This window comes from Bombina bombina, chromosome 5 (assembly GCF_027579735.1).
Source record: "Bombina bombina isolate aBomBom1 chromosome 5, aBomBom1.pri, whole genome shotgun sequence".
Lineage (NCBI taxonomy): Eukaryota > Metazoa > Chordata > Amphibia > Anura > Bombinatoridae > Bombina > Bombina bombina.
This window is the reverse complement of record NC_069503.1, coordinates 977,788,371-977,800,467: the sequence shown is the minus strand read 5'-3', so window position 1 is coordinate 977,800,467 and position 12,097 is coordinate 977,788,371. Positions and strand designations below refer to the sequence as shown.

General features: G+C 40.3%; 1 protein-coding gene across 1 annotated transcript in view; it reads right to left on the bottom strand.

The window, feature by feature from the left end:
- The window catches only part of LRRC69 (leucine rich repeat containing 69), a 114,224-nt gene that overhangs the window by 29,773 nt on the left and 72,354 nt on the right, over positions 1 to 12,097 (bottom strand). The window contains 1 exon segment of the mRNA XM_053713176.1: positions 6,667 to 6,768. Coding sequence (XP_053569151.1) covers positions 6,667 to 6,768 — 102 coding nt within the window.

Genomic DNA, 12,097 nt, shown 5'->3' with positions numbered 1-12,097 from the left:
TAAGCCTGTGTTTAAGACTGTTGCTCCACTGTGGAGCTTAAACTTAGTTCTTAACGTTTTACAGGGTGTTCCGTTTGAACCCCTTCATTCCATTGATATCAAGCTGTTATCTTGGAAAGTTCTGTTTTTAATGGCTATTTCCTCGGCTCGAAGAGTCTCTGAGTTATCGGCCTTACATTGTGATTCTCCTTATCTGATTTTTCATTCAGACAAGGTAGTTCTGCGTACTAAAACTGGGTTCTTACCTAAGGTAGTCACTAACAGGAATATCAATCAAGAGATTGTTGTTCCTTCATTGTGTCCTAACCCTTCTTCAAAGAAGGAACGACTTCTACACAATCTAGACGTAGTTCGTGCCCTGAAATTTTATTTACAGGCAACTAAAGATTTTCGCCAAACTTCTTCCCTGTTTGTCGTTTATTCTGGACAGAGGAGAGGTCAGAAAGCTTCTGCTACCTCTCTCTCTTTCTGGCTTCGTAGCATAATACGTTTAGCCTATGAGACTGCTGGACAGCAGCCTCCTGAAAGAATTACAGCTCATTCTACGAGAGCTGTGGCTTCCACGTGGGCCTTTAAGAATGAGGCCTCTGTTGAACAGATTTGCAAGGCTGCAACTTGGTCTTCTCTTTATACTTTTTCCAAATTTTACAAATTTGACACTTTTGCTTCTTCTGAGGCTGTTTTTGGGAGAAAGGTTCTTCAGGCAGTGGTTCCTTCCGTGTAAAGATCCTGCCTGTCCCTCCCGTCATCCGTTGTACTTTTAGCTTTGGTATTGGTATCCCATAAGTAATGGATGACCCGTGGACTGACTACACTTAACAGGAGAAAACATAATTTATGCTTACCTGATAAATTCCTTTCTCCTGTAGTGTAGTCAGTCCACGGCCCCGCCCTGTTTTTTTATGGCAGGTCTAAATTTTAAATTATACTCCAGTCACCACTGCACCCTATAGTTTCTCCTTTCTCGTTTGGTTTTTCGGTCGAATGACTGGGTATGACGTAGAGGGGAGGAGCTATATAGCAGCTCTGCTTGGGTGATCCTCTTGCACTTCCTGTTGGGGAGGAGTTAATATCCCATAAGTAATGGATGACCCGTGGACTGACTACACTACAGGAGAAAGGAATTTATCAGGTAAGCATAAATTATGTTTTTCTGTGACACTCTAAGCTGTGGTTGGGCGCTTTTTTTATAAAGTTCTAAATATATGTATTCAAACATTTATTTGCCTTGACTCAGGATGTTCAACATTCCTTATTTTCAGACAGTCAGTTTCATATTTGGGATAATGCATTTGAATCAATCATTTTTTCTTACCTTAAAAAATTTGACTTTTTCCCTGTGGGCTGTTAGGCTCGCGGGGGCTGAAAATGCTTCATTTTATTGTGTCATTCTTGGCGCAGACTTTTTTGGCGCAAAAAATCTTTTCTGTTTCCGGCGTCATACGTGTCGCCGGAAGTTGCGTCATTTTTTGACGTTCTTTTGCACCAAAAATGTCGGCGTTCCGGATGTGGCGTCATTTTTGGCGCCAAAAGCATTTAGGCGCCAAATAATGTGGGCGTCTTATTTGGCGCTAAAAAATATGGGCGTCGCTTTTGTCTCCACATTATTTAAGTCTCATTTTTCATTGCTTCTGGTTGCTAGAAGCTTGTTCTTTGGCATTTTTTCCCATTCCTGAAACTGTCATTTAAGGAATTTGATCAATTTTGCTTTATATGTTGTTTTTTCTCTTACATATTGAAAGATGTCTCATGTTGCATCTGAGTCAGAAGATACTTCAGGAAAATCGCTGCCTGGTGCTGGAACTACCAAAGCTAAGTGTATCTGCTGTAAACTTTTGGTAGCTGTTCCTCCAGCTGTTGTTTGTATCAAATGTCATGACAAACTTGTTAATGCAGAAAATATTTCCTTTAGTAAAATACCATTACCTGTTGCAGTTCCATCAACATCTAATGTTCAGAGTGTTCCTGATAACATAAGAGATTTTGTTTCTGAATCTATTAAGAAGGCTATGTCTGTTATTCCTCCTTCTAGTAAACATAAAAAGTCTTTTAAAACTTCTCTTTATCCAGATGAATTTTTAAATGAACATCATCATTCTGATTCTAATGTTTCTTCTGGTTCAGAGGATTCTGTTTCAGAGGTTGATGCTGATAAATCTTCATATTTATTTAAAATGGAATTTATTCGTTCTTTACTTAAAGAAGTCCTAATTGCATTAGAAATTGAGGATTCTGGTCCTCTTGATACTAAATCTAAACGTTTAGACAAGGACTTTAAATCTCCTGTAGTTATTCCAGAAGTTTTTCCTGTTCCTGGTGCTATTTCTGAAGTAATTTCCAGGGAATGGAATAAATTGGGTAATTCATTTACTCCTTCTAAACGTTTTAAGCAATTATATCCTGTGCCGTCTGACAGATTAGAGTTTTGGGACAAAATCCCTAAAGTTGACGGTGCTATCTCTACCCTTGCTAAACGTACTACTATTCCTACGGCAGATGGTACTTCCTTTAAGGATCCTTTAGATAGGAAAATTGAATCCTTTCTAAGAAAAGCTTATTTGTGTTCAGGTAATCTTCTTAGACCTGCTATATCTTTGGCGGATGTTGCTGCAGCTTCAACTTTTTGGTTGGAAACTTTAGCGCAACAAGTAACAGATCATGATTCTCATAACATTATTATTCTTCTTCAACATGCTAATAATTTTATCTGTGATGCCATTTTTGATATTATCAGAGTTGATGTCAGGTTTATGTCTCTAGCTATTTTTAGCTAGAAGAGCTTTATGGCTTAAAACTTGGAATGCTGATATGTCTTCTAAATCAACTCTACTTTCCCTTTCTTTCCAGGGTAATAAATTATTTGGTTCTCAGTTGGATTCTATTATCTCAACTGTTACTGGTGGGAAAGGAACTTTTTTACCACAGGATAAAAAATCTAAGGGTAAAAACAGGGCTAATAATCGTTTTCGTTCCTTTTGTTTCAACAAAGAACAAAAGCCTGATCCTTCATTCTCAGGAGCAGTTTCAGTTTGGAAACCATCTCCACTCTGGAATAAATCCAAGCCTTCTAGAAAAGCAAAGCCAGCTTCTAAGTCCATATGAAGGTGCGGCCCCTCATTCCAGCTCAGATGGTAGGGGGCAGATTACGTTTTTTCAAAGAAATTTGGATCAATTCTGTTCACAATCTTTGGATTCAGAACATTATTTCAGAAGGGTACAGAATTGGTTTCAAGATAAGACCTCCTGCAAAGAGATTTTTTCTTTCCCGTGTCCCAGTAAACCCAGCGAAAGCTCAAGCATTTCTGAAATGTGTTTCAGATCTAGAGTTGGCTGGAGTAATTATGCCAGTTCCAGTTCTGGAACAGGGGCTGGGGTTTTATTCGAATCTCTTCATTGTACCAAAGAAGGAGAATTCCTTCAGACCAGTTCTGGATCTAAAATATTGAATCGTTATGTAAGGATACCAACATTCAAAATGGTAACTGTAAGGACTATCCTGCCTTTTGTTCAGCAAGGGCATTAAATGTCTACAATAGATTTACAGGATGCATATCTGCATATTCCGATTCATCCAGCTCACTATCAGTTTCTGAGATTCTCTTTCCTAGACAAGCATTACCAGTTTGTGGCTCTGCCGTTTGGCCTAGCAACAGCTCCAAGAATTTTTACAAAGGTTCTCGGTGCCCTTCTATCTGTAATCAGAGAACAGGGTATTGTGGTATTTCCTTATTTGGACGATATCTTGGTACTTGCTCAGTCTTCACATTTAGCAGAATTTCATACGAATCGACTTTTGTTGTTTCTTCAAAATCATGGTTGGAGGATCAATTCACTAAAAAAGTTCATTGATTCCTCAGACAAGGGTAACCTTTTTGGGTTTCCAGATAGATTCAGTGTCCATGACTCTGTCTTTGACAGACAAGAGACGTCTAAAATTGATTTCAGCTTGTCGAAACCTTCAGTCACAATCATTCCCTTCGGTAGCCTTATGCATGGAAATTCTAGGTCTTATGACTGCTGCATCGGACGCGATCCCCTTTGCTCGTTTTCACATGCGACCTCTTCAGCTCTGTATGCTGAACCAATGGTTCAGGGATTACACAAAGATATCTCAATTAATATCTTTAAAACCGATTGTACGACACTCTCTGACGTGGTGGACAGATCACCATCGTTTAGTTCAGGGGGCTTCTTTTGTTCTTCCGACCTGGACTGTAATTTCAACAGATGCAAGTCTTACAGGTTGGGGAGCTGTGTGGGGGTCTCTGACAGCACAAGGGGTTTGGGAATCTCAGGAGGTGAGATTACCGATCAATATTTTGGAACTCCGTGCAATTTTCAGAGCTCTTCAGTCTTGGCCTCTTCTGAAGAGAGAATCGTTCATTTGTTTTCAGACAGACAATGTCACAACTGTGGCATACATCAATCATCAAGGAGGGACTCACAGTCCTCTGGCTATGAAAGAAGTATCTCGAATTCTGGTTTGGGCGGAATCCACCTCCTGTCTAATCTCTGCGGTTCATATTCCAGGAATAGACAATTGGGAAGCGGATTATCTCAGTCACCAAACGTTGCATCCGGGCGAATGGTCTCTTCACCCAGAGGTATTTCTTCAGATTGTTCAAATGTGGGAACTTCCAGAAATAGATCTGATGGCTTCTCATCTAAACAAGAAACTTCCCAGGTATCTGTCCAGATCCCGGGATCCTCAGGCGGAGGCAGTGGATGCATTATCACTTCCTTGGAAGTATCATCCTGCCTATATCTTTCCGCCTCTAGTTCTTCTTCCAAGAGTAATCTCCAAGATTCTGAAGGAATGCTCGTTTGTTCTGCTGGTAGCTCCAGCATGGCCTCACAGGTTTTGGTATGCGGATCTTGTCCGGATGGCCTCTTGCCAACCGTGGACTCTTCCGTTAAGACCAGACCTTCTGTCGCAAGGTCCTTTTTTCCATCAGGATCTCAAATCCTTAAATTTAAAGGTATGGAGATTGAACGCTTGATTCTTGGTCAAAGAGGTTTCTATGACTCTGTGATTAATACTATGTTACAGGCTCGTAAATCTGTATCTAGAGAGATATATTATAGAGTCTGGAAGACTTATATTTCTTGGTGTCTTTCTCATCATTTTTCCTGGCATTCTTTTAGAATTCCCGAGAATTTTACAGTTTCTTCAGGATGGTTTAGATAAAGGTTTGTCCGCAAGTTCCTTGAAAGGTCAAATCTCTGCTCTTTCTGTTCTTTTTCACAGAAAGATTGCTAATCTTCCTGATATTCATTGTTTTGTGCAAGCCTTGGTTCGTATAAAAACCTGTCATTAAGTCAATTTCTCCTCCTTGGAGTTTGAATTTGGTTCTGGGGGCTCTTCAAGCTCCTCCGTTTGAACCTATGCATTCATTGGACATTAAATTACTTTCTTGGAAAGTTTTGTTCCTTTTGGCCATCTCTTCTGCCAGAAGAGTCTCTGAATTGTCTGCTCTTTCTTGTGAGTCTCCTTTTCTGATTTTTCATCAGGATAGGCAGTGTTGCGAACTTCTTTTGAATTTTTACCTAAGGTTGTGAATTCAACAACATTAGTAGAGAAATTGTAGTTCCTTCATTATGCCCTAATCCTAAGAATTCTAAGGAGAAATCATTGCATTCTTTGGATGTTGTTAGAGCTTTGAAATATTATGTTGAAGCTACTAAGACTTTCCGAAAGACTTCTAGTCTATTTGTCATCTTTTCCGGTTCTAGAAAAGGCCAGAAAGCTTCTGCCATTTCTTTCGCATCTTGGTTGAAATCTTTAATTCATCATGCCTATGTTGAGTCGGGGTAAAACTCCGCCTCAGAGGATTACAGCTCATTCTACTGGGTCAGTTTCTACTTCCTGGGCGTTTAGGAATGAAGCTTTCGGTTGATCAGATTTGCAAAGCAGCTACTTGGTCTTCTTTGCATACTTTTACTAAATTCTACCATTTTATGTGTTTTCTTCTTCTGAAGCAGTTTTTGGTAGAAAAGTACTTCAGGCAGCTGTTTCAGTTTGAATCTTCTGCTTATGTTTTCATTTAAACTTTAATTTGGGTGTGGATTATTTTCAGCAGGAATTGGCTGTCTTTATTTTATCCCTCCCTCTCTAGTGACTCTTGCGTGGAAAGATCCACATCTTGGGTAGTCATTATCCCATACGTCACTAGCTCATGGACTCTTGCTAATTACATGAAAGAAAACATAATTTATGTAAGAACTTACCTGATAAATTCATTTCTTTCATATTAGCAAGAGTCCATGAGGCCCACCCTTTTTTGTGGTGGTTATGATTTTTTTGTATAAAGCACAATTATTCCAATTCCTTATTTTTTATGCTTTCGCACTTTTTTCTTATCACCCCACTTCTTGGCCTATTCGTTAAACTGATTTGTGGGTGTGGTGAGGGGTGTATTTATAGGCATTTTGAGGTTTGGGAAACTTTGCCCCTCCTGGTAGGAATGTATATCCCATACGTCACTAGCTCATGGACTCTTGCTAATATGAAAGAAATGAATTTATCAGGTAAGTTCTTACATAAAATTATGTTTTCCCATTAACAACAAAAACTACAGACTACAGAACATACTAATGATGTACCCAATATCTAATACTTTTTGATGCAATTTCTTAAATAAATAATAGAAAGATGTAGGTGTTTACCTTCAAGGTCAATACATCTTCTTCTTGTTCCGCAAACACAGGCTCCTTCTGGAGCAAGGGGTTTTCCTCACAGTAGAGCTCATCTAATTGTACAGTGTGCATCTTTTGAGACAAAACAAGTGTTTTTTAAATGATAAACATCACCTGCAATATTTTGCGAGACAGACAGAAGTGATTCTAACATGCACAATTGCCTCTTTAGACCTCAGCAGGCACCTACCTTTCAGTGTAATAAAAGAATGACATTTTTAATTAAAAAAAATTAATTAAACCTGATGCTCATATAATTGAGTCAAATTCATAAACAGAAGTAATTTTGTATTAGCCAGTGCTTCTCATTATCAGTATATGTTTGACTAACTTTGATGTGATATTTGTCTGATTATCTAACTTTATTTAATCTGACGAACATCACTGAGACACAGAAAAAAATACAAAAAAAATGTCTGTAGCGCACAATTATCAACTAATTAGAAAATAAGCTGTATGTCTAAACATCATCAGATATGACTCACACAAACCCAAACAAAAGGTGTCAAGGCCCCCACAAAAATTGCAGGGTTAAGAATGTTTGTGAGATAAAGAATATTGTAATCCACACAGGTCAGTCGCCTCTTCACTTTTATCCTGGGACCACAAGTAAAGCAAAGTCAAAGTAATTTCTCTGTAAAAGCACAAATGGAGCCCACATAGTGTACTCTGTGTGAAATAACTTAAAGAGATCACCCAAGGGGATATTGTACTAACTTGCAGGTGGACCCAAACCAATAGTGTCTATGGACAGGCTGTATGCTGTGAGTCAGCTGGGAAATTCTTATTCCCATCCTGGTTATAGGCACCATTGGTTTGCTATCCACCTGCAAGTGAGTACAATATCCACTTGGGTTATTTCACACAGAGTACGCTATGTGACGCCCCACTTGTGTTTATACAGAAAAATTACTTTCACATCCCTGAGATACATGTTATAGTTTATGCTTTCTGAGCCAGAATACATTTGTTTTAACAAATAATACATATGTTACGCAGCAGTTTTACTTATTCTAATTAATTAGAATGGAATTGAAAAAACACAAATTCCAAAGCTAAGATTGAAGTTTTTGAATATAAAACAATAATTTTGACTTAAATTTGAGGTTGATGTGTTTATTTAAAATTGCATTCTCCATCTTTATCATGAAGCTTGACTTTCATATCACTTTAGGAAGGACAGATACAAAAAATAAAGTCCATATTCAGTTATACAAAGCCACCACCTATAAGTTATACTAATTAAAAAGATGCTCCCATATTGGTGTCTCATCATCCTTATAACCATATTGGTGCCTCATCATCCTTATACCCATATCAGTGCCTCATCATCCATATACCCATATTGGTGTCTCATCATCCTTATAATCATATCGGTGCCTCATCGTCCTTATACCCATATCAGAGCCTCAACATTTATATACCCATATTTGTGCCTCATCATCCTTATACCCCTATCATTGCCTCATCATCCTTATACCCATATCAGTGCCTCATCATCCTTATACCCCTATCATTGCCTCATCATCCTTATACCCATATCAGTGCCTCAACATTCATATACCCATACTGATGCCTCATCATCCTTATATCCATATTGGTGCCTCATCATCCTTATACCCATATCAGTGCCTCAACATTCATATACCCATACTGATGCCTCATCATACTTATACCCAAGTCGGTGCCTCAACATTCATATACCCATATTGGTGCCTTATCATCCTTGTACCCATATTGGTGCCTCATCAGCCTTATACCCATATCAGTGCCTCAACATTCATATACTGGTCAGTGATACATCTGGTGAAAGTTTAAAAACTATAATTACAACCTTTTGTCTTGAAATTATTTGTTTAGGTCCAAAAATGAAGTTATAATAATTAAAAAGATGCTCCCATATTGGTATCTCATCATCCTTATACCCATATTGGTGGCTCATCATTCTTATACCCATATCAGTGCCTCAACATTCATATACCCATATTGGTGCCTCATCATCCTTATACCCATATTGGTGGCTCATCATCCTTATACCCATATCAGTGCCTCAACATTCAAATACCCATACTGGTGCCTCATCATTCTTATACCATACTGGTGCCTCATCATCCTTATACCCATATTGGTGCCCTCATCATCCTTATACCCATATCAGTGCCTCAACATTCATATACCCATACTGGTGCCTCATCATCCTTATACCCATATCAGTGCCTCAACATTCATATACCCATACTGGTGCCTCATCATCCTTATACCCATATCAGTGCCTCAACATTCATATACCCATACTGGTGCCTTATCATCCTTATACCCATATTGGTGCCTCATCATCCTTATACCCATATCAGTACCATCACATTCATATAGCCATATAGGTGCAATATAGCATATGTGCAAAACATAGCATATAGGTCCAAAAATGAAGTTAGAATAATTAAAAAGATGCTCCCTTATTGGTGTCTCATCATCCTTATACCATATTGGTGCCCTCATCATCCTTTATAGCCATATCAGTGCCTCAACATTCATATACCCATATTGGTGCCTCATCATCCTTATACCCATATCAGTGCCATCACATTCATATAGCCATATTGGTGCCTTATCATCCTTGAACCCATATTGGTGCCTCATCATACTTATACCCATATTGGTGCCTCATCGTCCTTATACCCATATCAGTGCCTCATCATCCTTATACACATATCAGTGCCTCATCATCCACATACCCATATTGGTGCCTCATCATCCTTATACCCATATCATTGCCTCATCATCCTTATAACCATATCAGTGCCTCAACATTCATATACCCATATTGGTGCCTCATCATCCTTATACACATATCAGTGCCTCATTATCCTTATACCAATATTGGTGTCACGCCGCTCCTCCGGTATTAGGTGACGTCATCGTTGCACGCCCTGTCTTCCCCTGATGCCGGTCTGGATCTCACCTGTGCTTTCCTTGGCGTGAATCCTGCTTCTATGTAAGTACCTCAGTTGCTTACATCTTTGCCCGGGTATAGGTGTTACTGTATGTGCTCCTGGGTGCTTATTTGCTGAACTGCTGCTTACCTTATCGTTACTGGACTTTGCCTGCTTCAAGACTTTTCTATTGCTTAACCCCTGAACTGCTGATTGCCTTTTGTTGCTGACCTCTGCCTGTTCCTGGCCATTCTACTGGTTTACCCCTGAACTGCTAAACTGCTGGATTACCTTTTTGTTGCTGACCTCTGCCTGTTCCTGACCATTCTACTAGTTTACCCCCTGAACTGCTGGATTGCCTTTCTGCTGCCAACTCTGCCTGTCTCTAACCATTCTACTGGTTAACCCCTGAACTGCTGGATTGCCTTTCTGTTGCCGAACTCTGCCTGTCTCTGACCATTCTACTGGTTAACCCCTGACTTGCTGGATTGCCTTTCTGTTGCCGAACTCTGCCTGTCTCTGACAATTCTCTGCCTTACCCTTATTGCCGTGAAGGAATTCCTGTCTACCGTGAAAACTGCTTACCTCATTTCTTAAACTCATTTTGTTCTGGGATATTTCCTTATCCTTCCACTTGACGCCGGGGATAAGAAGACTACTGGCCGAGTTTGGTCTGATAGGGAAATATGCCACAAGCATTACATAATACTTGGGCCATGGACCCAAATGAGGTAGCAAGAGCAGTCTCTCTTCAGGGACAGACTCTGGGAACCCATGCCATACACTTTAATGTGGATTCTAAACTAGAGGATATAAACCGCTATGCTCTCCTCACTGGTTGCAGAGAAAAACGAGGCTCCTGTTGCCCACACAGCCGGTTCCTGCTGCTAGTGCTGCAATCTCCTCCCCTGTTTCTGGTAGTATACCCCGGACACTGTTGCCTGACAAGTATGATGGTACTACCAACTGTAGGGGTTTTCCTCAACCAGTGCAGGCTGCACTTCCACAATAATCCTCACACCTTCCAGTCTCATCAGTCCAAAGGGCACTTTTATAATTTATTTATTGAAAGACAAGGCCCTAGCCTGAGTCTCTCCCCTTTTGGAACAGAGTGCTCAGCCCCTGAAACAATGCAGATACCTGCATTTCTGCATTATACTCTCTCTTGGATCTCCACCAGAGCAATAGATCTGTTGCACAATACACCATCGAGTTCCGCACCTTGGCACATGAGCCCAGTTGGGATGATAGTGCTCTCAAAGCGGCCTTCAGGAGAGGCCCTGCATGAGCACATCAAGGATGAGCTCACTTATCGTGATGTTCCATCTTCCCTGAATGAATTCTTAACACTTTGCATCAGTCTAGATTCTCGCTTTCAGAAAGACGAGCTGGGAGAGAGAGAGAACCTCGCAGAATCTTTCCCCCTCGTCCTCCTACCCGTCAAGTCTCTAGACTATCCTCTACCCCTTCAGCACCTCCAGTTACATTTGAAGAAGAACCCATGGATCTCTCTTCCCTTAAGCCCTCTGAATCTGAAAGACAGAGAAGGAGATTAAGACTGTGTTTCTATTGTGGTTCTAATTCACACCAACTCAAAATTATGATATACTGTCAGGAAAAGCCAACGCTTAGAGGATAACAGTGGGGTACCTCCTAAGCCTGACCACCTCTAATTCCCACTCACTCTTCTCGGATCCTGGTACCTGTTACCCTTACCTTTCTTCAGAATTCTGTCCACGCTCAAGCCTTTTTTTTATTCAGGGGCAGCTGGAAATTTCCTAGATCACCGTTTCATGATTCACAGCAGGTTTGCCTCTTCTTCAGAAAAAACAATGTCTTAAAATAACTACTCTGGATGGCACTCGCTTTGGATCAGGTTTAATCCATTTCGAATCAGCACCCCTTACCATGACTGTGGGGGTCCTACATACCGAACATCTCCTGCATAACCAGTTATCCTTGGTCTTCCTTGGCTACGTAAACACAATACTCAATCCGACTGGACTGAGGGACAGTTGGCCTCCTGGGGTAAATCCTGTTTTCACTCCTGCCTGGCTAAGGTTACTCTGCAGCATCACATCCCTATAGCCAGCCTTCTGACCTCTTCTAATCTTCCCTCAGTATATGCAGAATTTTTGGATGTCTTTGAAAAGAATGCAGATGATGTGTTGCCACTTCACCGTCCTTACGACCTGCAAAATTGATCTCTTTTCTGGAGCCCCACTTCCTAAAGGGAGGACTTATCTGCTCTCAAAGCATGAAACCAAGACCATGGAGGAATATAGCCAAGAGAACTAGCTAAAGGCTTTATTTGCCCTTTCTCCTCTCCTGCCGGGGCTGTATTTTATTTTTTTGTGAGTAAAGAGGATGGTGGTCTCAGCCCTGTATTGACTACAGAGCCCTAAACAACATTACAATCAAGAACCGTTATTCTATTCCTTTGATCACTGAATTATATGATTTGCTCC